The 27,787-nt window shown below is 40.5% G+C and overlaps 3 protein-coding genes, 1 long non-coding RNA gene and 1 pseudogene across 5 annotated transcripts; 1 reads left to right on the top strand and 4 right to left on the bottom strand.

The window, feature by feature from the left end:
• Positions 1–4,750: 4,750 nt before the first annotated feature.
• LOC108091793 lies at positions 4,751–6,601 on the top strand. Its single transcript, XR_001771416.1, has 2 exons — positions 4,751–5,068; positions 5,119–6,601. It is a non-coding gene; the product is annotated as an uncharacterized LOC108091793 (long non-coding RNA).
• On the bottom strand, positions 5,950–14,493 carry LOC108091792 (ATP-dependent RNA helicase p62). Of its 2 annotated transcripts, XM_017191152.2 has the most exons (5): positions 14,072–14,493; positions 9,843–10,958; positions 9,384–9,622; positions 7,193–7,371; positions 5,950–6,878 (listed from the first exon to the last, which is right to left on the bottom strand). In XM_017191152.2, the coding sequence occupies exons 1-5, from the start codon at positions 14,476–14,478 to the stop codon at positions 6,681–6,683; spliced, it is 2,139 nt and encodes a 712-aa protein (XP_017046641.1). In that variant the 5' UTR covers positions 14,479–14,493; the 3' UTR covers positions 5,950–6,680. The 2 variants fall into 2 exon arrangements, with proteins under 2 accessions (XP_017046641.1, XP_017046642.1); XM_017191153.2 differs by lacking the exons at positions 5,950–6,878; positions 7,193–7,371 and adding an exon at positions 8,228–8,805 and having other exon boundaries at positions 14,072–14,178.
• A 1,577-nt stretch (positions 14,494–16,070) lies between these two features.
• Positions 16,071–19,480, bottom strand: LOC108091719 (low choriolytic enzyme). The gene is made up of 3 exons (XM_017191063.1): positions 19,461–19,480; positions 18,335–18,672; positions 16,071–16,958 (listed from the first exon to the last, which is right to left on the bottom strand). The coding sequence occupies exons 1-3, from the start codon at positions 19,478–19,480 to the stop codon at positions 16,153–16,155; spliced, it is 1,164 nt and encodes a 387-aa protein (XP_017046552.1). The 3' UTR covers positions 16,071–16,152.
• Positions 19,481–24,222: 4,742 nt separating this feature from the next.
• On the bottom strand, positions 24,223–25,339 carry LOC108091735 (procathepsin L). Its single transcript, XM_017191078.1, has one exon. It carries the CDS (start codon positions 25,330–25,332, stop codon positions 24,313–24,315), a length of 1,020 nt encoding a protein of 339 aa, XP_017046567.1. The 5' UTR covers positions 25,333–25,339; the 3' UTR covers positions 24,223–24,312.
• Positions 25,340–26,581: 1,242 nt separating this feature from the next.
• LOC108091720 lies at positions 26,582–27,500 on the bottom strand (annotated as a pseudogene).
• Between the last annotated feature and the right edge of the window lie 287 nt (positions 27,501–27,787).

The following is a 27,787-nucleotide window of genomic DNA, read 5'->3' as shown; positions in this document are numbered from 1 at the left end:
AATGGTGTTTGCTCACTTAAATGTTATTATTATCTTAAAAAAAGATATCAACATTTTATTTATTTTAAATGGTTCTCGTACAACAGAAATGTTTACAAATTGAAAGAAGAATATAAAGTCTTTTATTAATCGGCTGTCTCTATTCTCTCTGCCTTATAAACATCCTTTCTTCTCAAACAGGCTCTGGCATTAAATGTTTTTGAAAATTTAACAATCTAAAAGAGACATCTCACATCAGATTTATTTGCTTTGTATGTGCGTTCGTGTGCTTCAAAATCCGGCAAAATTAAATCATGTGTAGAGCATTCGCCATATTTTATTACGACCCCAGCTCGTATAGTTTATATTACCCGCATATACGAAACATATACCACTTTTGGGGAATTTCATGCGCTTCGTTTTATATTACGCATACGCCACGTGGGTCGCAACGTAGGCTGCGCCAACAAGAGCCGCCCGAAAGCACACACACACACTCACACACACCTCCATATGCCCAAGTGCCTAATTACGAACATGTGTCGGTGGATCAAATGGGAACAAGGTGAGGGGCGGGGGGAAGGGGGCGTGGCGGCACGAAGTGGCGGGATGTGTGGCGTCTAATCAAAACTTTTATTTGCATGAAATTAAATTCAAGCAATTGCACTTAATTTGCCAAACAGGCAGCTATGGTAAATAAACAGACAGCGTGGGCCAGGGCAACCAACTCCTGGGGTCAGGGGCGTTGTTGGGGCGTTTCGGGCAGGAAAAACCGAAATTAAAAATCAAGCAGGCGAAGATGAGAGGGGATGTGGAAGTGGGGGCCAGGAGACCAAGCTCGATGAAATGCGGGAACTGGGCTGAAATTATGAGCAGGACCGAGAAATCCAAGACGGCGCCTTGACTTCTTTGGATCTTCGAGAGGGCGTGGCAGTCGCAGTCACAATCGCCCTTGTTTGAAGTGCCCAAGGAAGCAGAGATACACACAAAACAATACGAGGTAAAGTAAAAGTTTACAATGTTTATAAGATCTATTTTGAGAGTCCAAAAGTGAAAAGAGATTTAATAAGTTCCCGAGAGGAGGTTAAAAGTACAATTTGTGGTTGTAATTGTGGAAATCTGTTCAAACAATAAAATAATTATATCAACTTTAACCCAGAAATTGCCATACTTTATTACTAAGCCTCCTAAATTGAGACACTATATTTTAAATTGAGGCAGTAAGAAACTGACATTTCTAGGCGACACTTTTCGGCGCAGTGCAGGCACTCACCCCAGACGCCCATAAATAAAGTATTTGATGTGCATGAAGTTAATGTCTTATTATGCCCAAGTTGTCAAAAACAAGCGACCCAGCCTGGCTGTTAGTTAAGGCGTGCTTAATGTGCGTGCGGGCGGCCAAGAGGGGCGGGCTTTTATGAACCTGAGCCTGGAGCCCGACTCTGCGCTTCGGTTTCTCTTGAGTTTTGATTTGGCTTAAGTACGTCAGCCGGCGCCGCCGGTTTAATGATAACAAACTCAACGCCAGTGATAACGCGTCAAATTACCAAAAGCAGCGTGCATGTGTGTTGGGGGTTGGGCGGTTGGAGGTGGTGTCGCGGGTGCTGTAAATACAATCAATGAATTTCAACTGGTTGTCTTGGCTCCATTTCCCGGACCCCCATTAATTTCCATAGCACTGCGGCAATTGTCGTGTTCCGGGCGCATGGGTGCCATGTGTGCGTCTGGCAAAACGAAATTAGGCAAATTTAATGAATTTATGCTGGTGGCATCCCCTTTGTAATCCGAGAGCAAAGTAAGTGACCTGCTTCGTTCTCGGTTAAGTGGCCTTGCTCGAGCGACTCCGTTGTCGGGAGTGAGCTGCTGCGGGCACTCGCAAAAATGATTCAAATGCATGCTACTCAAAAAAACTACAGTAGCTTTATCACATTTTATTTTAATAAGAAATGTTAACAGTTTAGTCTTGTTGAGAACACTTAAAAAATAAAACTTTCAAATATATAGCAATACGTTTTCCTTGTTATCCGAAAAATATAATAAAACCAACAAAAAACAAGAAAGGAAGCTAGCTTCGGCAAGCCGAAGCTTATGTACCCTTGAAGTCATCAATTATGTCGACACAAATACATAAAGGCTAAGCAACATCGAAGCTATGACGATTTTTCTATTAATTGTCCATATTTTCGACTATGTCATATGACAGCTATATGATATAGTTGTCCGATTTTAATGAAATTTAAGTTGTAATTCAAGAGTCGTTAGAAAACTTGATATTCCAAAAATCATGCTTGTCTGATGAAAAACAACGGTTTTATATAATTTTATTTCCGTTACTTCTATATAGATTTTCGGTCTTTCCAATGGAAGCTATATGATAACGTTCTCGAATTTTACTGACATTTGTATCTTGATTCAAGGGTTATTAAAAAATTCCATATTTTGTAAATCATGAAATGGTTTTTCCATTATTTATATATATTTTTCGATCTCTCCTATGGTAGCTTTATGATAGAGTTATCCGATCTTGGTAAAATGTAATCCGAAATTCAATAATAGTTAGAAAACGCTATCTGGTAGAAATCAAGTCGATCTGATCAATAACAACGGCGTAAGAATTTTTTTATTTCATTCTCTCGTATGGGAGCTTCCGATACAGTCGCCCGATTCAGTCCGTTCCGACTTATATACTGCGTGCAATGACTACACAACTTTTGGAAAGTTTCAGCAAGAACTAAAGAGAGACTAGTCTGAAGTGAAACGGACAGACGAACAACGTTCGTTCGTTAACGGATCATCTTAAAAATAAAGTTAAATGCGTTTAAGCTCGGGGTAATCAGAAAGAGTTTTTTTTTTTGGTCCATTTTTTGCAGCACTTGTAAGTAAAAAGTGCGACTTCAGCTCAACGAATCGCTGTTAAATTATTATTAAAAAATTGAAAACCAAAAAAACTCTTCAACTCAAAAACAACTGAAGAATTAGTCTTGAAATTTTCAAAAGGATCGGTTTGGTAGACTTTGAGTTCTTATGTTCACCGGCTTTACAAATACGTTTTCGGGAAAATCGATTTAAATTATTTTTATAGGTCAAAATAGGTACAAATTTGGTCGCTTAAAACGCTGTAACTCCGTTAGTTTGACTCTAATTGACTCAACAATTTTACACAATATTCTTTTGGAAAAAAAAATAAATAAAAAAATGGGAAAAAAAATTTTTTTAACCTTACGTTTCCTAACAGTATTTTCTTATATAGATACGTTTTTATAATTCCCATTCTAGCCATTTTACCTGATGTTATTTACGACTTTTTTAGTTTAAATGTTCAACAATCCTTTTTAAGAAAAGCTTTTTAGCACTCAACTCTTAAAGTTTTAGTGTCCAAATTTGACACACCTGAGCAGTTGAGCAATTGTTCTGAATATTTAAGTTTGAACATGCATTTCAACAGAGTCCTTGCCCACATTTTACTTTTAGTGTAGGCCAGGGGATAAGAACGAAAATGAGCTAGAGAGCCAAACGCTGCGTCCCAAACGTGAAGCGTGGAATGTGGCTTTTGATGGTGGAAATGGGGATGTGGATGCAGCGAGGTGGACGGACTGGAGGCAATTTGCCAGCAGTTGCGAATGCGATGAGTGCGTGGAGTAAATGTTGTGTGGCTGCTTAATGCCCCACTCGGGGCCATCATCACTGGGCGGGGAAGGGATTAATCCTAGCCTTAAATTATAACAAAAGATTACAGAAAACGAATTTACTTTCTGTTTAGGAGGAATTTCCTGGAGTACAAATAAGTGCGTTGCTGCCAAACATTGTTCCACCTGTAGATAAATTTAACCAGCTTGAAAATATATACAGCTAAACCTTATCAAAAAATTACTCGAATTAATTTCAGTTTGCGTGGGTTAATTTACTTTTCAAATAAATATAATACACGAAATCTTTTTTTAAAAAAGTTTTTTTACCTTAAGGAATATTTAAAAATGAAAACGAAAAAATGTTCTTATATGATAAAAGTATAATCCCCTTCAGTTTTTATAACCTTGCAGAGCAAAGGTTATTATTATGTAAGTCAAAAGTTTGCAACGCAATGAAGGAGACACCTCAGACCCCATAAAATATAAATGTATATTCTTGATCAGCATCACGATCTGAATCAAAAAAGTCTCTACGTCTGTCTGTCTGTCATAGTCTCTCAGTTTTAAGGCTATCCTGCTGAAACTTTCCCAAAAGTTGTGTAGTTATTGCACGCAGTATATAAGTCGGAACGGGCGAGCTCCCTCACGAGAGATTGACCGTTGTTTTTGATCATTTCGATTTGATTTCTTCCAGATGGTGTTTTTTAACTACTATTGAATTTCGTATTAAATTTTATTAAAATAGGATAGGTCTAGAAATGATCAAAAATTGTTTTCCATCAGACAATCATGATTTTTGGAGTATAGACCCTAGGAACTCTTGAATTTCAAATTAAATTTCATAAAAATCGAACAACTATTTTCATATGAACAATCGTCGAAACTATAGAAAATTAAGAGAAAGATCGTCATAGCTTTGATGTTGTTTAGCCTTTATGTATTTTGTTAGACATAATTGATGACTGCAAGGGTATATAAGCTTCGGCTCGCCTTCCTTTCTTGTTTATAATGCATATTGAATATTTAAAATAAGAAAAGAGGTTATAACATTTGCTTAAACGCTTAAATATTTCTCCATTTTTTTCGTTTATTTTAGAGAGCACTTCAGACATTACAATATTTGCGTAAAGGCAAACCAAATTACACAGCACTGACCAGAACAAACTTTGGCCTCAAAACTTGATAACAAATTTCCACCAAGTTGCCTCAGTTTTACATATCGCCAATCAAAGGGCCCCAAAAACTCCTTGCCGCTCCCAAAACGCATTGCCCAATTCAAGCAATTTAACAAATGACTTCCTCCTTCGCTCCGCCGCAACCGCAAGAACGCGACGTCCCATCAGCCAGCGAATCGCAGGACCTCCAATCCGACCACATTCACGTCCCCAGAAGCGTCATTATCGGGCGCCAGAAATCGCCACGGAGCAGCGGCCCTCAACTTTGGCCAGCCTGCAAAGCGGGTAAGAGGAGGGTGTTGGTCCCAAGAACCCAACTAACTTGTCATAAGCAGTGGGAGCCATGGACCGAGGGAGACGTGGGACCCAAGGCTCGGAGCATGCCAAGCCGAGAGTGAATTGGCTTCATTGCGTCTAAATGTGGTGTCAGAAGACACGGACACGGCGGCTGTCCGTTCCTACTTACTTACTTCCTGCAGTGTTGCCAACTATCGATTCCCAGAATGATGAAAAATAGCTGCAAAGTGAGTTCAGATGATATAGTTTATTTTGTCTGCCCAATAAATAAGAAGGCCTCATTACTTACTTTAAATTTTTAACGGTAAGAAGCAAATATTTTTTCAATAAATACTTTTTTCAACTCGAAAATGCGACCAGTTCTTTGTGTAGCAATAAAATGAACAGTAAGATAGTAGTTCACAAAATATTTATTATGGAATTCGTCTTTAGTTTAGCAAAAAGAAATTCATGAACTTAAAATATTTGTTAGTCAAACGTTAATGTCCTAAAGTATACAATTAAGAACAAGTTGTAACTTCATTTGTTAAGTGGTTTATTTTTGTAGAAATACAAAACTTAACTTCAAAATAGTTGAATTTTGAACCACATCAAGGATTAAGGATGGCTACAAAATAGCTCAGTTGGCAACACTTGTACTGCCCCCCAAAGCAAATACGGCTTTCTTATCTTTTGCTTTTCAATGGAGTAAAGGACTGCTATTGACACTTTGCCAAAAGCGGCCAAGTCTCGCACTTAATGATGTCTGCAAATATTTTTGCAATCACGATTATTTTACACCCAGGACCTTTCATGGAAAATGGAATTCCTTTGTAGCCGCCAGTGCGCTCACTCCCTAATTGAATTCAATACATAAAACTGCAGCTTTGTTGTTGGTTTAGGTTGTAGTAGGTAGGTATACATACACACGTTTATTATTTTTTCCGAAAAATTAAATTGTAAGTGAGAAATTCTCATCTTGTACATACAGATTTTTCTTTGTATTTAGTGTTAAAGTAGTTAATGTGATTTTCCTTTTATTTCACTTCCTTTACACATTCTTCTTGAGCCATAAAAGGTATCCAAAAAGTTAATTTTCCAAAAGTAAGCTGAAGAATTTATTTATCAAACAAAGGTCGCTCGTCAGCCTTTGTTCATCGTCATCAAAACGGGAATGATCCTTACTTCCTCCTCCTTCTTTTCTTCGACCACATCATTAAACTCCTCGCGCTACGTTTCCATGTGTTTTAGTTTAGTGATACGTTGCATTAAATTAAGAAATTATCACATCATATTTGAAAATGGGTTTTTGCGTTTAAGTAAAGAGTGTTTTTGATGTTTTCAATTGGATTCTAGGCCGACCTTGCGGTTCAGCGTCAAATAAATTACAAATCATTTAAACATAAAGTCGCTATGTTCAAATAGCTTGGTTTTTTGTGTTCCATTGGAGTTAAATGTCTGAATTAAAATCTGAGAATAACCGTTAGCGGTTCAGTGAAAATTGTACGAAAACTTAAACTTAGGCTATTAACTTAATTTAACTTAGGGCCTAGCGCGGTTTAGTTTAGCTACTGAAATCTCCTGTTTCTATAGCTTCTATTACTGCTCTTCTGTTCTTGATCTAGTCGAAGCGCGAATGTCTGCCCTCGCCGCCGCCGCCGCCACCCCCTCCGAAGCCTCGTCCGTTGCTCAGGCTGCCCTTCTTGAAGCCGCCGCCGCCGAAGCGACCGCCACCGCCGCCGCCTCCGTACCGGGAGCGTCCGCCGCCACCGTCGTACCGCGAGTTGCGGGCCATATTCTCCAGGGCAGGGTTGATTTCCTGGGCGAATAATTGACAAACATTAGAACTTATTGATTTTATTTTATTTAATTTCACGGTCAGTAATAAACAGCTTTCAATAAATTTTAATTATTTAAAAATCTAACATTTCCCTGTGCGGTTAATTCAAAAATGCATTTACTTTCATAAAACTAATATCAGCACTATTTCATTTCCGGTCATACGAGATTTGTTAAATATAAATATGTATTTATTAATATGACAAATTTCAAACAAAATTATTCTTTGTAAATTTACCAGCTGTTTTTACAGCTTGTGATTACCCAGAAATAATTTCCAAGCCATTAACTCACCTGATTAGCCTCTCTGAGGACGTCGACCAGCGCCTTGGCCTGCTTGGCATTGTTCTTGGTGAAGAAGGCGAAGGATGTGCCTTTTGTGTTTGATCGTCCTGTACGTCCGATGCGATGGATGTAGTCCTCGCTGTTTTGCGGGTAGTCAAAGTTGATGACATACTTGATGCCGTCCACGTCTACATGATGTCCGGGGGAAAAGAAAAGGTACACAGATTAGCCTCGAGCTAACGACTGTTTTTAGTAATAATCTGGGGGAGCAATATATATTTGACTAACAGTTTTCAAATTGCCAAATGAATTTCCGCTCTGCGCACTCGCTTGCAACAATTTTTAGCGTTTTTCCGAGATGTTTTGAACACTTTGAACACACTTGTCTTTTCTTTTTAGTTTTTTTTTTAGGCTTTTAAAGTTAGCATACTATTGAGGTCTATGGTAGTTTTGGTTTTGTGGGTTTGTTTGTTTTTTGTTTTTAAGAGAAAAAAAAGAAAATGTTTCAAAATGTACGTTACCTTCTTGGTGCTATAAATTGTTTCACTCAATTTTCTCTCAATCAAAATCTCTGATTGGCGTCGCGCAGCTCGTGGTCCAAACTCTCCCCAGAAACAACAAGGTAGCGATCTCGATCGCACGGCGAAGCGGAGAGTTTGTTGCATTGAGCCGCGTGCGCCTCTGACTAAGCTCTCTTCTCACATGGACCATATTGGAGATGACCACCGAGAGGAGACACGACCATTATATATAGATTTCAACTTTTGGGAGGATTAACAACAACAAGCGGGCCGCCTTTTCGTCCAGGAGCAGTGGGTTTTTGTGATGCGGCGGCAAACGCAGGCAGTGAGTGGGTGGTTGGTTGGTGGTGATCTTTTGGGAGGACGCAGCACTCAGCAGCAGCATCTGCATCTTCGTCTGGATCTCCTCGAAAGCACACATCGCGAAACACACATTGCGCGTCTCGTGTCTCGTATCGTCTCCTGGTCTAGTCCTTTTACTGGCTCAGCAGCGCTTAAAGCAAGTGTCGGGTGTTCTTTCTCGGGAGGAGTGTGTATGTGGTGTGGGTGGTGGTTGGTTGGTGGTGTCAATGTGCTTTTGCTGTTGCTGTCGACTGACTTGGTGCATGTCCAATTCTTGTGCGTTCTCAAGGGCCAGGCCAAACCCAGCTATACTTTGCACGCCGCCTTCCGCCTTCCACTGCTGAGGAAAAAGCCGGCTCTCTGATGGCTCGGTTCAGTTGTTGTTGTTGTTGGATCTCTGGTTGATTGGTTGTTTGTTTTGTTTTGTTTGGTTGGTGGTGGTAGTCTTGGTCGCAAAAACGTATCATATCATTTCATCTCATATCATATCATTCTTTCTCAACAAAAAGTCGGGGACTGCAGAGGCCACATATGATGCATGATGTTGGGGATATTCGATATTCGTGTCACTCGACCGCCTGAATCTGAGAACTTTCATCGGTCCTTTTGCGCAATAGTACCACACACTGGGTGTGGCGTCATCATGTATCTATATCTTAACAGATCTGATGTTGCAGGCAAAAGTCGCTCAAGTCACGAGTGTTCGCAGTGGTCGCCGCTCATTCATTATCCCTGCCATCATACTACCAAAATCGGCCTCTGTAAACGAGAAAGAAATAAGAAAGAGAGAGAGAGAGAGGGGAGAGAGAGAGAGAGAAAGAGGAGGAGAGACACGCACAAAGACAAAAGTTGTGTACCAGGTACACCGCAGTGCATATGGAGCATCATAATACATATCATATGCGTTTCATACATTTTTAGCAGGGGTTTGGTCGGGTGTTCAGGTGTGGGCGGGGCGGGTCGGGTGGGTGTGTGGGGGGCAGGGTCAGGGGTGGGGTAAAAGTCAAGTTGATTATTCGATTTCGGCATTTGGCTTATGTCTAATAAACTGTTTCTGAGTTGGCGCGCTCGCTAGATGTGGTTTCGATATACCGGGATATATCTCTAGGTGCGGTTAGGGGAATCGGGTGTTGGGTTCGGGGTTGGATTTCTGCTCGCATGTGCTGGGTGTGTGTGATGATGGGGGTGATCGGTTAGGTGCGTTTCATCTTGTTGTAATTGTATGTAAGCAATGGCCCTATCAAGTGTAACCTTATCGCTAGCAGGCCCCTCCAAAACATTCGCTCATCTGGCCGCAAACTACGAGATATTCCACACCGAGGTGGGAGCACACTTACCCAGTCCGCGGGCAGCCACGTCTGTGGCCACCAGGATGTTGGACTTGCCCGAGCGGAACTCGCGCAGGACAAAGTCACGCTCCGATTGCGACTTGTCGCCGTGGATCGCTCCACAGCGGACGCCGAAGCTGCGGATGAAGCGCACCAGGTTGTCCACGCGCCGCTTCGTCTCCACGAAAATGATGATCTTGCCGGGGCTCTCACTGGTGTCATAGATGTCAGACAGCAGGGTCTTCAATCTGGGTAAATTAAAGGGAACTAATTAGTTTTCTATATCTTGATTTGAGTAACTGATGAGTGTTAGTCAATATCTGTAGCTACTAATGGGAATGAATCCTGTTATTTTCACGGCTATCTTTACATTTATAAAACAACTTTACAAAACTAAATCCCAAAGACCTTTGAAGGTACAGATTGTGACAGTTTTTTCACTCATGGAATGGAAAGGCCAACACTTACTTCTCCTCCTTGCTGAACTCGTCACAAACGTCCACCACCTGTCGGATGTTGTGGTTGGCGGACAGCTCCAGCGAGCCAATGTTGATCTGGATGTAGTTGCCCAAGAAGTCCTCGGCCAGCTGCTTGACCTCCTTGGGCCAGGTGGCGCTCCACATGAGCGTCTGACGATCGGGCCGGATTTGCGAGACGATCTTCCTGATCTGGGGCTCGAAGCCCATGTCCAACATGCGGTCGGCCTCGTCCAGCACCAGGTAGGTGCAGCGCTTCAGGTTCGTGGAGCCGGCGGAGAGGAAATCAATAAGGCGTCCTGGCGTCGCAATGACGATCTCGCAGCCGCGCTGCAGGTCCCGCATTTGGCCGCCCTTCGGGGCACCGCCGAAGACGCAGGTGTTGCGCACGTACGACGAGGAACCGAATTCGGTGGCCACCTGCTGGATCTGCTGGGCCAGCTCCCTAGTGGGGGCCAGCACCAAGGCGATGGGACCGTCGCCCCTCTGCAGCTGCTGCTGGTTGTTGATGTGGACGATGGCGGGCAGGATGTATCCCAGGGTCTTGCCGGATCCCGTCTTGGCGATGCCCACGAAGTTCGAGCCACTCATGGCGATGGGCCAGCCCTGCGCCTGGATGGCGGTGGGCGCCTTGTAGTTCTGTCGGCGGATCTCCTTCATCACGTAGTCGGGCAGGTAGACCTCGGAGAAGTCCTGGATGGGGTTCGGCGCCTGTCCGCGCACAGTGATCTCCTGCTCGTCGCGGTACCGCTGCACCTCGTACGGCGTGCGGTTCGCTACGTTGGGGTGCTCCTGGTAGAAGTTCTTCTTAAAGGGAGCCAGGTTGGAGAAGTCGACCGGGCGCATGGGCAGGTCTTGGCTTCCGCCTCCGCCGCCTCCTCTGCGATCGCCTCCGAATCCTCCGCCTCCACCTCCGAAACGGTTGCCGCCTCCGCGGTCATCGCGACGCTTCTCGATGCGACCGTTTCGCACGCCGTGGTAGTCACCGCCACCTCCGCCTCCAAAGCGATTTCCGCCCCCGCCGCCTCCTCCACGCCGGTCATCGCCGCCTCGATCGCCTCCGCGACCGCCACGTCCACTGTGACCAAAGTCGCGATCGTGTGGTGCCCTGGAAAACAAGAAATATATCTGTTAATATCTAGAGATTCATTTAAGTTGTTTATAGGGAGAACGCTAAAGAAAAGAAGTCATCTTGCAGCTTAGTAAAGCAGTAATTAAATGCAACGAAGTTCATTTAACTTATTTCCAGTTTTGCAATTTCGTATTTGAAACAAGCTCTGAGAATATTTCGCATTACTGAAGTACAAAATAAAGCAATTGCTTTAACAACTTTATTAATTATCTTTTTTGTTTAGTATTCTGTTTTTGCAGATCTCAATCTCAGATTGCTCGTTCACGTAAAAAAAAGCTAGTGTATGCTGAAACGATTCTGTATCGCAGTTGGTTCGGAGTAAACAAATAAACAAATTGTTAATGCTTCCACTTCTTATTTCTAACTTGGTGTCCACTGTCAAAGGCCTTTAATTTACTTTTTGAAAGCAAACAACTTTTATTGAATTTCGGTCTCTAGGTTCTGTGGAATTACATGTGCAGCTTTTGTTTTTTAAATAAGTTGGTGCAACCTCGTTAAATATATTTATAATATAGATATCCTACAAATTTTGCTGATTGTTTTCCCACAATCTTGTGAAGTAGAATATGGCTTATAGTTTTAAGTCTGCTGCAATGTGCATTTGTTTAATCAATTCTTTCTTATCATCCATCTGAATATTGCTCTGCTCACTTAAACCAAAAACTTTTTGGTAGCAATTCGGATAATAAGGTAATCACTGCTCTATATTTCGGAACAAATCAACCTTCAAGACTTTAACAATATTTAAATGGCTTGCATTTCTTAGCTCGGCCTTGACAGCTGCATTTTCTTTTCTTAAGTATTTCTTTGGCAGAAAATTGGGGAAAATGAAACGAGTGACTTGGCTTACTTTGCTCGCATGCTGCCGTTTAGACGTCTGCTAGTTGGGACTTGGATTTCAACTGCGACTGGGCGACTTGGAAGGTAACTCTTCGCTCTACGATTTCTTTCGACGCTGCTAAACAGCTGACATGGAGTTGTGCTACAACCGCAATAAACTTAAATAAAACTAATTGCGTGTTAGGGAAATTAAATAAATTTCGAATAGTACAAACAGTAAAGCAAATTTGATTGACAACAACATGCAATTCGAGCAGGGTTACTATTACTCCCACCCACAGCCTTCCACCCCAATTTACCTGCCCTAAACTGCTCAACTAAACAACCCCGCGTACAAAGCCCTGTGTTTATTGCTCCGGCATTAATCAACTTGGGCGTGGAGTTGCCGCCTTAGCTACTTTCTAGTCAGATCTGGCTATAGTCTAAAGAAAGTCCAGATATCCGCGGTATGTATTTCAAATATTTAAATTTTATTGGAAGAACACTAAAAAAGGTTTGAAATATCTAATCAACAGACAAGAATAGAGTGTTTCTCAAATAGGGGTTATCTGATCTTTTTTGAGTTTGGGTTATACTTATGATCTCAACTTGGATGTAGTGGCTCCAGGTTGGCAGCACTATGGGGTGCACTATGCAAATCCAACCCTCGATTCAATCCCCCTTTTGGCTTGTCTATTGCTCTGTCAATTTGAAACCCCATCCCGCCCCAAACGTATATTTGTAGGGCCTGTGGCACGCTAGCAATTGTGCCCAACTAGCGGAGCGGAGCGCTCTGAACATTTATGAGACAGCCAAATGTCTTGTCCCTAGTTTCGAGGGGGGTAAACACCCGAGGGGGCTGGGAAAAGCCCCCAGAGGGCACCTCTGACTTTCTGTGTGTCTACCTGTCGCTTTTTGACATGCGAAAAGACGAATCGCGAGCTCGCCAAAAGGGGGGAGCTCCTCATCATAATCAATTGGCGTCATTTGACATTTTAGACTAATGGGTCCGTTTATGTTATGGGAAAGTTCACGAACTGGGTTACTATTACATTCTCCAGAGCGTTGGCATTTTTCTCTGAGGCTTATTAACAGATATAATAATAGCTAGTGGAAATACATTCACGTCTATACATCTTATTTTAAATACAATGCAAATTGACCTATTTTTAATTTTGTTTTCTTTTGTGACATTTCGTCAACATCAGAAAAAATTTATAACGCAAGTCGCAAATTATTTTTAGATAAGTTTTCGTGAGACTCGGCGACGAAAATTCTTATCACAAAAATGTCAGTTAAGTTATCGAGAATAAGCAACCAATAAATACATAAGTAAATTAAAAAAAAATAAAATAAAAATTGTTAATTTCCAGGAAGTGATTTAAGTGTAATCTAGGTCAATAATCATAAGACAGGTTGTAGACATGAATGAAATATTGAAAAGTTCATTTAACCCCCGAAAGATCCAATCTAAAGAGCTAAATAAAAACAAGTAATACATACAAATTTTAATGATTTGATTAACGTAAGATATGTATGTAGTAATTGTCAATACATTAAGCAGTGTATTTACGAAACCAAATTATTATTTAGCAGTAAGGTTCGCTTTGCTGCTACATTGAATAATGAAAGTTGGGGCCACAAAGACCAAACATAAATTATTGCGAGTGCCAGAAACATCGCGATATCTCTAAGAAAACCTCGTGTGAGCGAGAGAAGGAGCACGAGACAATGGCATGGTGACGAGTGAGCGGGACAGCGCTAGCCAGTGACAGCCGCCGTCTGTTATACACACATGAAACTGTTATACAAGCACGCGAAAATGCCGCCGTCAACAGGCATACACACACATACACCAAATACACATTAAAAACTGGCGATGTGTGTGCGCGCGTGTTCGTGTTCGGGGCATACAGACAAATTAAAACGCTATAAAAAAGCAAACGAAGCAAGAACACGTTTCACAAATCAGGCAAATTCTTTTTATGACGTGCGCTGTCGTTCTTGTTGCTTTTGCCATTCCCCTGCGGATGTGAGGGACAAACAAAAAGAGAAAAAAATATAACCGAACCGACTGTCAAAATTTAGCCATGTGTTTTTCTCTCTTTCCCCACTGCTTCAGCTAATTACTCATCACCTCTCACTCAACTTCGTAGGTGTACAGAAAAAAAAAAAAAAACGAAGGGTGATAAAATGGCGACAGCGGAAAAAAACCAACGCGTTTCATAAGCAATTCTGGGAATTTAATTAGAACTGGGTTGTATACTCACATTATTCCTTCAATCTTGATTTCCTCTGAATTCTCGTCCGGATCGGTAAAAAGCGACTTCCGTCTCGTCCGCTGCTCTGCTTTCGGGAGAGAATCTGTTGAGTCGTCTAGTTTCGAATTAACTCGAAACGCCCGCTGCGACTGGAAACTACTGTTTTTGGATAGTAGTGCTGAAGCTGGGTATATCTCCCGGTTCAGATTCCTGAGACTCCCGTGGAACTGTTGTCGGTGTTCGTTGCAGAGCGAAGAAGCGAAAGTGCCGCTGGTGGAGAAAAGAAAATGGCGACGTTGCGTTATACATTTCTCGGGGCTCGGGGAAATCAATAGCAAGTTGCCCAAGCTGCAGGCGGCCGGCCTGGGCGTGGCGCCGCCCACCCGGCCGGCTATGTATTGCACTAGCTTCAGCATTTTTCACAACGGCCCCAACTTCAGGGCTTTGCTATTTTCAGATTTCTTCGCTGCGGACCGCGCGTGTCTTACCTAACCTCGTCCAAAATTTAGAGTGGCCAATTTTGCTTGCCCGTGGATATTTTAGCGTGACCGTTGAAACTTAGAGTGACCAGCCACGACAAAATATCCACTTTTCCCTAATTTTGCCAGCGATAGTCATTACTTTACCAACCTTAAAATGGTTTGTGTCTCGGTTCCTGCTTTGGTAAAATTGCGCTTTAGCGGCTTTTGCTAAAAATGGTCTAGGAATTTTTTTTTTTTTAATGGATACCTTGGGGCCTAAACATTAATAAAAAAGTGGCGGAAAGCTTAAATTTTAATTATTTATGTGTTAAAATTGCAATTATTACTGCCGCGAGGCAACCCGTTTTAGAACATTGCCATGTTTTTCTAGCGAAAAACTTTACCGTTGAGAATGTGTTGTGGATGAAGAGTGCTGCAATTGTGTGAAAATTTAAAAACAAAAGAAATTTAACAATTTTACCATGTCAGGCACTGCCAATTTTACTACTGAACGCTGTAAAGGTTGCGAAATGACTCAGAGTGATTTTATAGTACTGAGTGAATACCCAGAAAAGCTATGGCCAGTTGCTTTTTTGCTATTTTTACAAATAAATACTTAGAAATCAAGCTTTCCGCCACTTTTTTATTAATGTTTAGGCCCCAAGGTATCCATTAAAAAAAAAAAAAAATTCCTAGACCATTTTTAGCAAAAGCCGCTAAAGCGCAATTTTACCCCTGCTTTTCAGCGAAATGTTTAGTTAAACATATATATAAAAGTGGTATAACAGTGTGACCAGAATGTTTATGGAAAAGTGTGTCTTCAAGTGAATTTTAGGTTTGAAGCTCGGCTCACTGTTAGCGGTAAAATGATAGCAATTTACTTTATTTATTTGTTTAAATTAAAAATCCTTTGGGTATTTTCAATTTAACGTATTTAGATAAGCACTTGGTTAAATTGCTAAAGTAGAAAACAAAATAATAATAACTGCATCAGCAAAATATTAAAAAACAATAATTAACATTAACCCTAGTTAACATTTTTAAAGAAGTCAATGTTAATATCTCGGCGCAAAAGTATGCAATATAAACATGCTGTAACTCTCCAAATATAACAAGAGAAAATAAAAGAAGTGCAGCATATCGCTCGGCTAATAAGGGCCTAAAATATTTGTAAAGATTTCCCTTAAAACATACGATAATTGTTAATAACGAATGAACTCAACAACATAAACAAAATCTACGTACTTCCATATACAATGTTATATAGAATACGTGCTTCGAATTTCAAGTAAATCGGTTGAAAATTGACTGAGCTATGAGTCTGGCCAACTTAAAAAATGCAGTTTTTACTTATAACATTTAGCATTTAAAATTTTATAAAATAAAATTTAAAAAAATTATGAGTTTAAAACAAGACCATTTCATAAAAGAGGCCTAATTTAAACGCTTTTAAACTGGAAGTGCTTTCTTCTTATATCCTACTGAAAATTCAATGACCGGCTTATTAGAAATTGCCCAGAGGTTTTACACCTTTTTCAGTTATTTATCCTTCGTTTTTATTATAGGTCTACGAATTAATTTATTAAATAACAAATCAATGTGATTCATAGTAGTACAATCAGGCTTTTTTTAAAGACCAAGTAGGTGACAGAAACTGCGATACATTTTGGCCCTCCGTCCCTGCAGGCATCCGTAGAGCTCGTTGATCTTGAGGCAGTCGATCTTGCTGATGGTCTTCCGCTGGCCGATCCTTACTCCGGGCTGCAGAGGGGTCATCGTGGGCTTCTCCCCCTTCCGTTTGCTGAAGTAGAACTCCCCGTAGTGCATGACCGAGTTGTAGTCGTAGTCGAAGGCGTACTTCCCCTTCTTCTTCGAGACCAGCTTGAAGTTTTTCTTGAACCGCGGCACGATGTTGTCCCAGTGAATCTTCACGAAGTTGTCCCGATCCGCTCGGGACTGCTCGTGATATATCCCTATGGCGTGCATCAGTTCGTGCATTATTCTCCCCTCGCTGCTGAAGCAGTGGGCGCTGTTTTCATCAGGTCTCTGGAGCGACACCACCTGCTCCCCGCCCCTTCTTCCCACATAGGACCAGCACCCCTGGGGTCCTTCCTCAGGCGGTTCGATCAGCAGGTAGTCATCCACCTCTCCGTCGTAGGGAACAAACTTCACGCAGGTTAGCGAGTTGAAGGTCTTCACGGCTTGGATGATTGCCTCCCGTTCCTGATTCTCGTAGCGTGGGCTGATCTCAAATGGGATCGTTCCATTGGGCCAAAGTCGTTTGGGGTGTCTCATGGGATTTACTCCCAGACGGAGAGTTATGTAGGTGTACGGGTCGATGGCGATGTCCCCTTGAAAAAGTCGAGGCATTGTCTCCGGATCGTCGATGCCCAAATCGTCGTCGCCAATGTCCGGTCCATAAGGATCGTATTCATCTGTAAATGGGTACAAATTGTTAGTTTTTGAACAGATACAGAAACTACAATATTTTTATTTTTAATAAGATTGATCTCGCATCGAGGTATTTACAAAATCTATAAAGTTTAAAACAATTTAAATACAAATAAAATAAAATCGTATTAACAACCTTCTTATAGGATATATAATATAAAAGTATCATCTATATAAAAGTCGGACTTTTTATAGACACTTTTACTTCTATTATTAATAATTTGTTAAATATTTCTTTGTGATTATTTTTTTATCTTTAGTTTTACAAAAAAAAGTCTGAAAAAATTGGGTTTTTGTTTTAATTTTGCAAAAGAAGAAACTTTCTGGGAAGTTTTCAACGCTGTGAATGAAACAATTTTGATAGCATGTTTTATACATAAATATTCTTGTTCAGAGTCACTAGACGATAAAAACAGTCAGTCATGTCCGTACTTCCGTTTCTATGCAACTTTATCTGAAACTTTATCAAAACAATTATTTATAAATGGATTTACTTAAACTGCAGACAATATTATTTTCAGCATAGCCGGAAACATTTATCTAATTTTTTAAATGCAAAATGATTGCTTACATTATTTTATTTTTGTAGTTTATACTTTACAAATTTATAAAAATCGGAAATAACTGTTTGTCACAGTAAAGAAGACACCTCAGACCCCACAAAGTACATATATTCTTGATCAGCATCACGATGAGAATCCAAATACGTCTGTACGTCTTTTCCTCTGACCGTCTGTCCTCCTGTCTGTTTCTATGTAAACTAGTCTCTCAGTTTTAAAGAGTGAAACAAAAAATTCTCACGCCGTTGTTTTTGATCAGATCGACTTGATTAAATTTTATCAAAATCGGACAACTATATCATATAGCTGCCATATGAACAATTGTTGAATATACAGAAACTTTATAGAAAAATCGACATAGCTTCGATGTTGTTTAGCCTTTTTGTATTTTGTTCGATATCAGCTTCGGCTTGCCAAAGCTAGCTTCCTTTCTTGTTTAATTGTTATTTAAGAGTCAAAAAAAAAAAAATTGAACACTTAAAAAATACATACTTATTGCTGCTGATCTTTTTGTACACAACATCCAAATGGTCATTATCTAACTTACAATTTTTATGCAATTAATCAAATATTCCCAAATAAATGGGCTTACTTTTTTCTGGCTGTATTAAATTTCTTAAGATATTTTAAAATTCTGTGACTTAATTAAATAAAAAAGTATAAATTTAAGAGAATAATATCCTTTGCAAACGCACAATATAAATATACGTTTTCCCAAAAATGAAGTAAAAAATGCAATCCTGCTATTCACAATATGTATACCTATACATTTCTGCATAAAATCTGGGAGTGGAACCAACCTTCCGCGACGCTGGTGAACTCGTGCTCGAAGAAATCCACTCCAGCGGGATACTTTCGGGCCGGGAGCTTGGCACTTTCACTGGCCAGTGGAGCCGATAGCATCACTAGCACCGCCAGCGGCACAACCACCTGCACCACCGTCGATCCACTCAACTGTGCACACATTTCGGAGCTGGGATTCGCCTTTCCTCTGACTGTTTTTCCCCTCGATCGCAGTTCGCTCACTGAATCCACGCCATTCACGCCGCATTCAAACCGAACGGCTGCACACGAAATTGGTAACTGAACCTGGCTCGCGGGCCCAAGAGCCCAATCAGCTACCAACAGTCTGCTGCCACTATAATTTATGCAAAATGTGCGAAAATAAAGACTAAATAATGCTGAATGTTGGGCAGACGCCACGCAATCGTCCGCGTGTAAGCAACCCAAATCTAACAGCTAAACTGCACTCCACATCCCTCTCACTTTTACACCTCGGGCTCTCTGATCAAACTCGGCTTTACCTCCCCGATAAAACTCCGCTTAGGCTCTTCGACCAGGCTCTCTGATTAAACTTGGTTTAAACTTGACTGAGCGCTCACGTAATTTATGCCGAGTTAGCGGCTTCCAGCAAAGACTCTCAATGATTTACGATATGGCGCACTCAAAACCAATAGACTTGTAAGTTTCGAAATGTCTTGTTCTGCGTAGTAAGTTAGTTTTGATAAAAAAAAATTAAAATGTTAAAAACTCATTGAAGGTTCCTTTGGAAACTTATCTTAGGAGGAAGCACTTAAATAAATTGTAATATACACTTTAGATAATGCTCGCAAGGGTACCAACGTTTCGGTTTATTTTTCCAAGCTTACTCAATAAACTCACGTGTTATTGTTGGCGCTAAGCGTTTAAATATAATAAATTTCGCAAATTGATTCAACGTGGAATCTTTCCCTCGCGTTTCAACCTCTCCTCTATTCAGTTTTAGCCAAGCAGGCCCAACACGAATCATTTCGCAAAAGCCCAAAGTGCCAGTCAGTGCGACTTGGTGCCTGTTACATACGAAAAAAAACCCTTTAATTACGATATAATTACAATACCAGTATTTACGTTATCTTATTTTATTGTGAGCATCTTATGTTAACTTACTATAAATACTTTTTCTTCATTTTGATTATTAATTTATATGCAAAACAGCAAATAGTTTTTTAACGTGCATTCGCTCACTGACTGTCTGCCAGTCTGTCTGGTTTTCGATTTGATTGTTTGCCTTACTGTCTGTCTGTTTGTCGTAGGGTTTTGATATGTGGCACCTTGGAGTGGAAGCCCGCACTGGCTGCACTTTGCACTTTCTTGGGCCTCCAATTAACCCGGAATACCTTATCGCCATCTGGGCGGGGCTTATTTGACAATCCATTTTAATCGGTCATCATTAATTAGGCGGAATTAGTTTTCCGCTTTAATTAGCATAACAACAACAGGTCGAGAATCTGGCTCAAACACATCACATCGCGATAGCCGAAATGAATTTAGTTGCAATTGTGGCAAATTAAGTTTTGACTTCAAAATGGCTCAGTAAATCGGGGGTTTTAGCCTAAGATGTGCAATTGATTGTAGCATAAATCTCACAAAATTAATTTACTTATCGGAATCATTAAAGTAATGGGCTTGTGATCTCTCTTTTGAATCCACAATTTTTAAAAAATCAAATAAAAAGCTTATAAATAATTTTAGATAACATATATTAAAGATAAAGATATTAATGACCTGTTAGTTGAAAATTATGTGGGGAATGTGTACTTAAAAATAAAAGAAAAGGGACTTTGTATTGATGTATTGGTTTGAATATTGCGGAGCTACAAAGAATATTTAAATGATTGACTATAAATCCATTAAATAAAAATTGACCATAAATTATTTTCGTTAATTTATCTGCCCTTTCAATGGCAAGAAGTTATTGTTCCAGCCTTCGGTTTTCCACGGGTAACTTCCTGTTAATATCGCCTGTAATTGTCATATTTCCTCGGTTCGAAATCATAAACTCGTCCTGCCGCCGAATCCCATTTTTTCCCAAGCTGACCCACTTTGGCCCATTGGAGCAGTCCACTGGCAGGGTCTGTCTTCGATTGAGTTCGCCACTCGACTTTATGTGTCAGCTGGGCAATAAAAATGCGACACCGAGTAATTTTGCGCCACACACAGGCCCCTTTGGAGTGGGATGGGATGGGATGGGGCAGGGAGGGAAAGGGACGGGGACGGGGACAGGAAATCAGAAAGAGATGGCGAAAGGCAGGCATCAAAGGCCAAACACAAACAGTCAAAGACGAACGAGTCCAAAGCCAAAACCCAGCGACTAATTCAAAGTTGTCACGTAATAAAACACAGAAACATCGAAGCCAAAAACAATAAGCCACAAAGGCGACAAACAATCAAAGAAATACGAAAAAAAAAACACACTGGAAATTTGCATTTTTTGTCGGGGTGAAGACAGCCGGCAATCGATGGCGACAAGAAATTTAACAAAGTACAAATTGTTATTTGATTTGATTACGTAATGACGTCACACATACCCCATCATCTGCCTTTTGCAATTTGCTTTTGTTTCTGTTTCTGTTTCTGTCTCTGTTTCCGTTTGGGGGCCCCCAATGTTTTTGTTTTCATTTCGCTTTGGTTTATTTTGACACCAAAAACTGATATCTCCAATTAGATTTCCAGCTGAATTAATTGAATTGCATTAAGGCGGTTTCAGTGATTTGTGGCCGAGTTGATAGCAGCACTTCGCCCCAGACTGCATTAATCTGCATAATAGAAAGATAATAATTGCCGTTTGTAAAGCTGCTTAAATGGAAATGGATTTCTTAGTTGGATTTCTCGAATATTAACAACAGAAATTTGGAGGGGCATTAATTACGATGTCCGTTGAAAGGAAACTTTTTCTCGCCTTTTGTTTCATTCTTTTGCGCTTAATAAAGTGGAAGGGCGAAACTTTTTTATCAAGATTTCCACCGCACGGAAAAACTTTTCATTCTGCTAATGTCGATTTTAAGATCCGGAAACTTAGTGTAAGCGCGTGGGAGGAATGGGATTTTCGCCTAACTTCATATAAAGTCGTCTCTCAAAGGCCGTCGAAAAGCTTTCTGCTAAGACGGCTTAACTATGAAAGTAGAAACCCGAGCAGAGCAGGAACAACTTTGATCAATAATGATGACAACTCAATATTAAGCTGGCTTCATAACTTGAAATTTGTATGGCAAAAGTGTATCAAGCTGATCCTGATATATACTATACCTTTAAGCAGTATTTGTGAGATGTAAACCTAATCAGAGTTTGGGAATTGCTGTTTTATACAAATATTTAAGCGTTTTCCGCTTTTCACTTTTGAACTGGACTTTTTATTACCTTTGAGCTTACCTATTGTTAGGTATTTTAATGCTATTTTAAACCTGGTAAACAATACGACTTAACGACGATAAAACGATAAAAACAAATTCAATTAATATACACGGTTTGAACCGAACAATTTTTGTTTATATCGAATTCAATTGGGGCCTCAATTTACCAATTAAAAAATCGATACAATAAGCGGTTTTTTTTATAAGCCATCTGACATTTTGTATTTTATTTGTGTACTATTTATGAGTTCCCATGGAATCTGTTTCACATTTACGGGAATTTTTATAGTTTGCTGACATTTGATGGCTCTTGAAGGGCGCGATGACTTTCTGTTGATTTTTGCCAGGAGTTTGTCTCTTCAACTCCCCAGGTTTTTTATCCTGCCGGGTTCGATGTGTGCAAATAAAAGAAAACACTGTCGTAGGCATTTGCTGAACTATGCAAATCGATTTCAGCGCGGTAAACTGCGAATGCGAAGTGAATGCGATAAATAAGTAAAACAATAACCACAAAAAATGTTTTTGATAACACATCAAAATTGAAGAATTTGCATATTGCCAGAAAGAAAAACCAACACAGTGAGAAATAACATCTGGTTTATCTAATATATTTACTTAATATTATATACTTATATTTACCTTAACAAAAATGAGAGAGTTTAGACTCAAAAGATTCTATGTTCTCAACTTCCCTGAAAGAGGAACTAAACTGCTATATGTATGCTATATGCTATATGTATATGGCTAATAAGAACTGTTATTCCCGTTATCTTAATATACATCATAACATTTACTAATTGTCAAAATAAAGCTCGTAAATAAATTAAATAGTTGAAAAAAACACACTTCCATCTACAATTTTTTGAATAATCAGAACAAATCAAAATATTTTAATCTTTATTTACAAAAATGAAATTGTGTTAAAGTAATTGTGTCATTAAAGTAAAATATTATAATTGGTCGTTAAATATAGAATAGTTTTACTTAAAACGACTTTATAAATCTTATGATGGTGCGCAATTAATAGTGGTAGTCTCTAATCCATATTGTAAGTTCTAGTTTTACTGAAGTTCTCCAAATTTCCAAGCTGAGAAGCACAGTGCTAACCGTATGATGATCAAATCATTTGAAACATACCTTGTTCTCTTTTTAAATTAAATTTTCGCAGTGTGGTGCCAGATCTTTTAGTTGCTTGCGTGGCAATTATAAATTATTCACATTGCTAAATTTTTATCATATCAATGCGAGAGTTGCTCGTTGTCCCCAGGGGTTCTGTTACTGACTCCCTGTATATTGTATGTATACGTATCTGAATCTGTCTCTTTCTGCGGCCCACGTCCCTTCTCTTTCTACCTTCCTGTCTCCGTCCCTGTTTCTCCGGGCAGCACGCAAAGTTCATTTAGATGCATGCCCCCAGATAGACTGGCAGCCATCCATTGCCCCGCCCACTTTGCTGCCCACTTTTAGGCAAATTGCTTGAAATTGTTTGTAGGCCGCAGGGCCGGCAAATCGCCAACTGCTTGAGTCGGAAATTAAAAGCAGCACTTGAGCAGAGTCCCCGAAGCCCCGACTCCGGATTCTATATACACTCGGCTATATCTGGCAAATGAATCAGACCTAACCAGGCTGACACCCAAAACGCTTAGCCCTGGCCATAAATTCAATTTGTTGGCTGGCTGCCTCGAGTCACCTGGCAGCTCCACTCCCAGCTACACGGTGAGAAAACAAGTGCCTCTCAAATTGACTCATACGTTTCTGTGTTTTCTAAAGTTCAATCAAAAACCCTAATTATATCCCTTATTATCCCATCCCGTATATCCCTGTATTGTAAACTCAAAACGTTTTAGAGCTTTTATTTTAATTATTTTATATCTGAATTGTATTTGTGGTGGGACTTGGAATGTTTTAATTAATAATTAAGCCGGGTAAACTGTATACTTAGTGATAAGTTAACCCACAATAATAGGACTTGAAATAATGTGCCCAGAATAAATAAAAGAGTAACCAACATTTTTTATTTCAGTGTACGAGTGTTGTTTACCGCTTCGTCCCGGACACGTGCTAATGCACAAACCTGGCAGCCATTTGTCTCCCAGTATTGCGCGTTTATCACATTTTATCAATTGTCCAGAAGTATCCACTGCTCAATCAGTCGTCCGCCTCCTTCCGCCCAGAAGTCAGTCGCTATTTAAGGCCCGCAGAGAAGACCGTTTGTATGCCAACCACAAAATTAATGACAATTTTAGAATGAGGCAATCTGTAATTACATCAAAACTTCAAGGTGTTTTGCTACCCAATCAGTTCATTTACTTCTGAGAACAGTCACATCCGCCTAGATATTCTGGGAAAACCAAAAATATAACCTGTGATCATAGAAGATTTTTTAAATCTATGACACACAAATATAATATTTATAATGATTTCTTATCTTTTAAATGTATTGCGGGTATTTTGACCCTGTTGATATAATTAAACGAATTTAATATGTATATACAGAATTTCATCTGCAAGAGATTGTAAAATATTTCTAAGAAAACATTTATTTATAAATCCTTTAAATTAATTAGTTAAATTTTTTACGCCACATAAAACAGTGCTTTTTGCATAGCCTAATCTATTAGTATTGGGTACTGGGGATACGAGGCGATTCCACACGAATTGTTAGCGTTTCGGGCCAGTCTTACGTAGCCTTTCTCGCCCCAGGTCGTTCCATAGGAGTTCTTGATCAGCCAGTAGTCACCCCAGTCGGGATCCGTTCCGAAACCCACCACTAGCATTGAGTGAGTGAGCCTTCTCCTCTCTTTCCGGCAGTCGGGAATGTTCAAGACGCCACTTTGGTACTCGGTGAATTCCTCGTGCAAATGGTCAATGGACGCGGTCACTGGTCCGATGTTGTAGACCACCTCGGCCATTTCCTTCTCATCGTAGTTGTTCATAGTGACGTGGCCGCTCAGGATTCCAGTAGAGTTATCGTTCTCGAAGGGACATGTGTCTTTGTGGGGGTTGTAGGGATAGGACTCCTTGGATTTGATGGCATGGTTCCTTGCGTACTTGAAGGCCAAGGTCACCCAGCCCCGTTCGCATCCGTTGCTCGGAGGGGGAACACAGTCCATTAAGTGTTTGGGGGACAGGGGCTCCAGCTTGCCGGTCTTCTTCGCCAAATGCGCCTCCATGCACCCCGAGGAGGAGAAGGCCCAGCAGCTCTGGCAGTCGGAGCCCTGGTCTTCCACCGGAGACATGTAGCCGTACTGGCGCCAGTCGATTCCCTCGGTTATCTCATCGTAGTGCTTGTAGCTCGGCGTTTTAGTCACGGAATTAGACCCCGTGTCCGGAGGCATTTTAACGTGTGTTCGGAAGCTGCTGAGTACACTTTGATCTATGTCCGATAGCTTGTTTATTCTCATCTTGAATCCAACTTTCTTTTCTTCGTAGAGCTTGTTGTTTTCGGCAACTGCCTGGACCCTCCTGCTGTATATACCTCGGTGGTAGTTGTCGTTGAAGATGTAGTGCTTGTTGTATTGGGCTTTGTACTTGGCCCATTCTTCGTCACTGACCTCTTGAGCCATTGCGAAATTCACAAGGATCAGGGGAAGGAGTAATTGAAGTACTCGAAGCCGAAGAGAACTCATGGCGAACTATTCCAAACTCACGGTGATTTAAGACTGATTCAGAGCTTTTAATACTGAAGATGAGCTGGAATGCCCGAGTGCAAGGCCTGCATTATCTGGGGTTATCTCTCTGAGTTACAAGTCAAAGCAATTTCCCGCCACTGGATTTCCAGTGAATCACTAATGTGTTATTGCATTATAAAGTCCGAAAGCGTGTATATGTTGATCAATTAATAGTCAAAACTCTAGGCAAATCTGGACAGAACGGCTTTAAAAAACAATTTTATTGTGAATTCTAATAAATGCTCGTCAAATATAGTGTTTAGTTGGTATGTTTAGTTGAATCCATACAGCAATAGCATTAAAAAAGAAGAGACTCGACTTAAACCGAAGTATATTTTTGTTACATATCTTCTTACAACAAGAAAGGAAGCTTATGTACCCTTGCAGTCACCAAATATGTTAAACAAAATTCATAAGGGCTATCACGATTTTTCTCTTAATTTTTTATATATTCGACGATTGTTTGTCTGACATAGTCTTCCGATTTTTATGAAATATAATTCGAAATTTAAGGTGCCTTAGAAAACTCTAAAACTCTAAAAATCATATAGATATAGATTTATCGATCTTTTCAATGGCATCTATATGATATAGTTGTCCTATTTTGATAAAGTTTAATTCGAAATTCGATAGTAGTTTATTGCAAGTTTTTGACCTTGTTAATATTATTTCAAATTTCATTTGCAAAAGATTGTATAATATTTATTAAAAACATTTACTTATGAATCCTTTAAAATAATTCGTTAAATTGTTTTCGCTCCATATAACATTTCATTTTGAAAGGTCTAATGATTAGACTCTAATCTATTTGTCTTAAATGTTCACTAAAGGTGTTGTTTTTGGTTTTCATCTTTATTGCTTTTTGACGGACTTATAGAAGTTCTGGGTGTAAATGGCTCCAAATAAAGACGACTACAGAGTTGTGGTTTTTTAGAAATCCGAATTTATTTTGTCTGGTGTTCGATTTATATAGGAAAATAGTTTTAAAGATTATATCGCCACGTTTGCTTTCAAAGCGGGAGAGTTATCTTTGACCCCCGCAGAATAAGCTTTGTTTTTTACAAATCTTAAAGTGACTACCATATTTCTAAAATGGCCTGTACTTAAAACTATGAATGTCAACGGCACTTGGTGGCAGATAGTACTTTATGTCTCAAGCGTGATGCACACGCGCAAAAGAGCCGATTTATAAACATGTTACAGTAGGTCAGAACAGTGGGTATTGGAGATACGAGGCGATTCCACACATGTTGTCAGCGTTTCGGGCCAGTCTTATGTAGCCGTTTTCGCCCCATTTGTCTCCATAGGAGTTCTTGATCAGCCAGTAGTCTCCCCAGCATGGAGTGAGTGAGCCCTTCCCTATCGGTTCGGCAGTTGGGAATGTTAACGACGCCACTTTCGTAGTTGTTGAATTCCAAATGCAAATGGTCAATGGAAGCAGTCACAGGCCCGATGTTGTAGACCACCTCGGCCATTTCCTTCTCATCGTAGTTGTTCAGAGTGACGTGGCCTCGCAGGGTTCCATTCGAGTTTTTGTTCTCCCAGCGACAAGTGTCTTTGTATGGCTCGTAGGGATATGACTCTTTGGAGGCGATGCTATGGTTCTTCGCGTACTTGAAGGCCGAAGTCACCCAGCCCCGGAAGCATCCGTTGATCGGAGCGGGAACACAGTCCACCAAGTGTTTGGGGGACAGGGGCTCCAGCGTGCCGTTCTTCTTCGCCAGATGCGCCTCCATGCATCCCGAGGAGGAGAAGGCCCAGGAGCTCTCGCATTCGCCCTGGTCTTCCACAGGCGATATGTAGCCGTACTCTCGCCAGTCGATTCCCTCGGTTATCTCATCGTAGTGCTTTTAGCTCGGCGTTTTAGTCACGGAATTAGACCCCGTGTCCCGAGGAATTCGAACGTTTATTCTATATCTGTGGATTACACCCTGATCTATGTCCGAGCGCTGGTTCAATCCCATCTTGAAACCAACTTTTCCCTCTGCAAAGAGCCTGTTGTTTTCGGCAACTGTCTGGGCGCTCTCCCTGTATATAGAACGGTGGTAGTTCTCGTTGAAGATGTAGTGCTTGTTGTATTGGGCTTTGTACTTGGCCCATTCTTCGTCACTGACCTCTTGAGCCATTGCGAAATTCACAAGGATCAGGGAAAGGAGCACTTGAAGTGCTCGAAGCCGAAGAGAACTCATGGCGATCTATTCCAAACTCACGGTGATTCAAGACCGATTCAGAGCTTTAAATACTGAAGATGAGCTGGAATGCCCGAGTCCAAGGCCTGCATTATCTGGGGTTATCTTTCTGAGATACAAGTCAAAGCCATTTCCTGCCATGGGATTTCCAGTGAATCATCATGTTTCATCTATTGAATTATAAATCGTCCGAAATCTCGACAGAATGGCGTTTAAAATCAATT

This window comes from Drosophila ficusphila, unplaced genomic scaffold, assembly GCF_018152265.1.
Source record: "Drosophila ficusphila isolate 14025-0441.05 unplaced genomic scaffold, ASM1815226v1 contig_791, whole genome shotgun sequence".
NCBI classification, from domain to species: Eukaryota; Metazoa; Arthropoda; class Insecta; order Diptera; family Drosophilidae; genus Drosophila; species Drosophila ficusphila.
Note: the sequence above shows the minus strand (reverse complement) of the source record. Positions and strands in the feature narration are given on the sequence as shown.

Excerpts from the sequence above, each read along its gene's own strand:
- LOC108091792 (XM_017191152.2), bottom strand. The coding sequence starts at position 14,478 with ATGCTGAAGCTAGTGCAATACATAGCCGGCCGGGTGGGCGGCGCCACG. Across the intron at positions 9,623-9,842 it reads GAGTTCAGCAAGGAGGAGAA|ATTGAAGACCCTGCTGTCTG; the intron begins GTAAGTGTTGGC and ends TAATTTACCCAG. Across the intron at positions 6,879-7,192 it reads TCCTCAGAGAGGCTAATCAG|GAAATCAACCCTGCCCTGGA; the intron begins GTGAGTTAATGG and ends TTATTCGCCCAG.
- LOC108091719 (XM_017191063.1), bottom strand. The coding sequence starts at position 19,480 with ATGAAGAAAAAGTATTTATA. Across the intron at positions 18,673-19,460 it reads ATGAAGAAAAAGTATTTATA|TGGCAGCAGACTGTTGGTAG; the intron begins GTAAGTTAACAT and ends CATAAATTATAG. Across the intron at positions 16,959-18,334 it reads GTTCACCAGCGTCGCGGAAG|ATGAATACGATCCTTATGGA; the intron begins GTTGGTTCCACT and ends ACCCATTTACAG.
- LOC108091735 (XM_017191078.1), bottom strand. The coding sequence starts at position 25,332 with ATGAGTTCTCTTCGGCTTCGAGTACTTCAATTACTCCTTCCCCTGATC.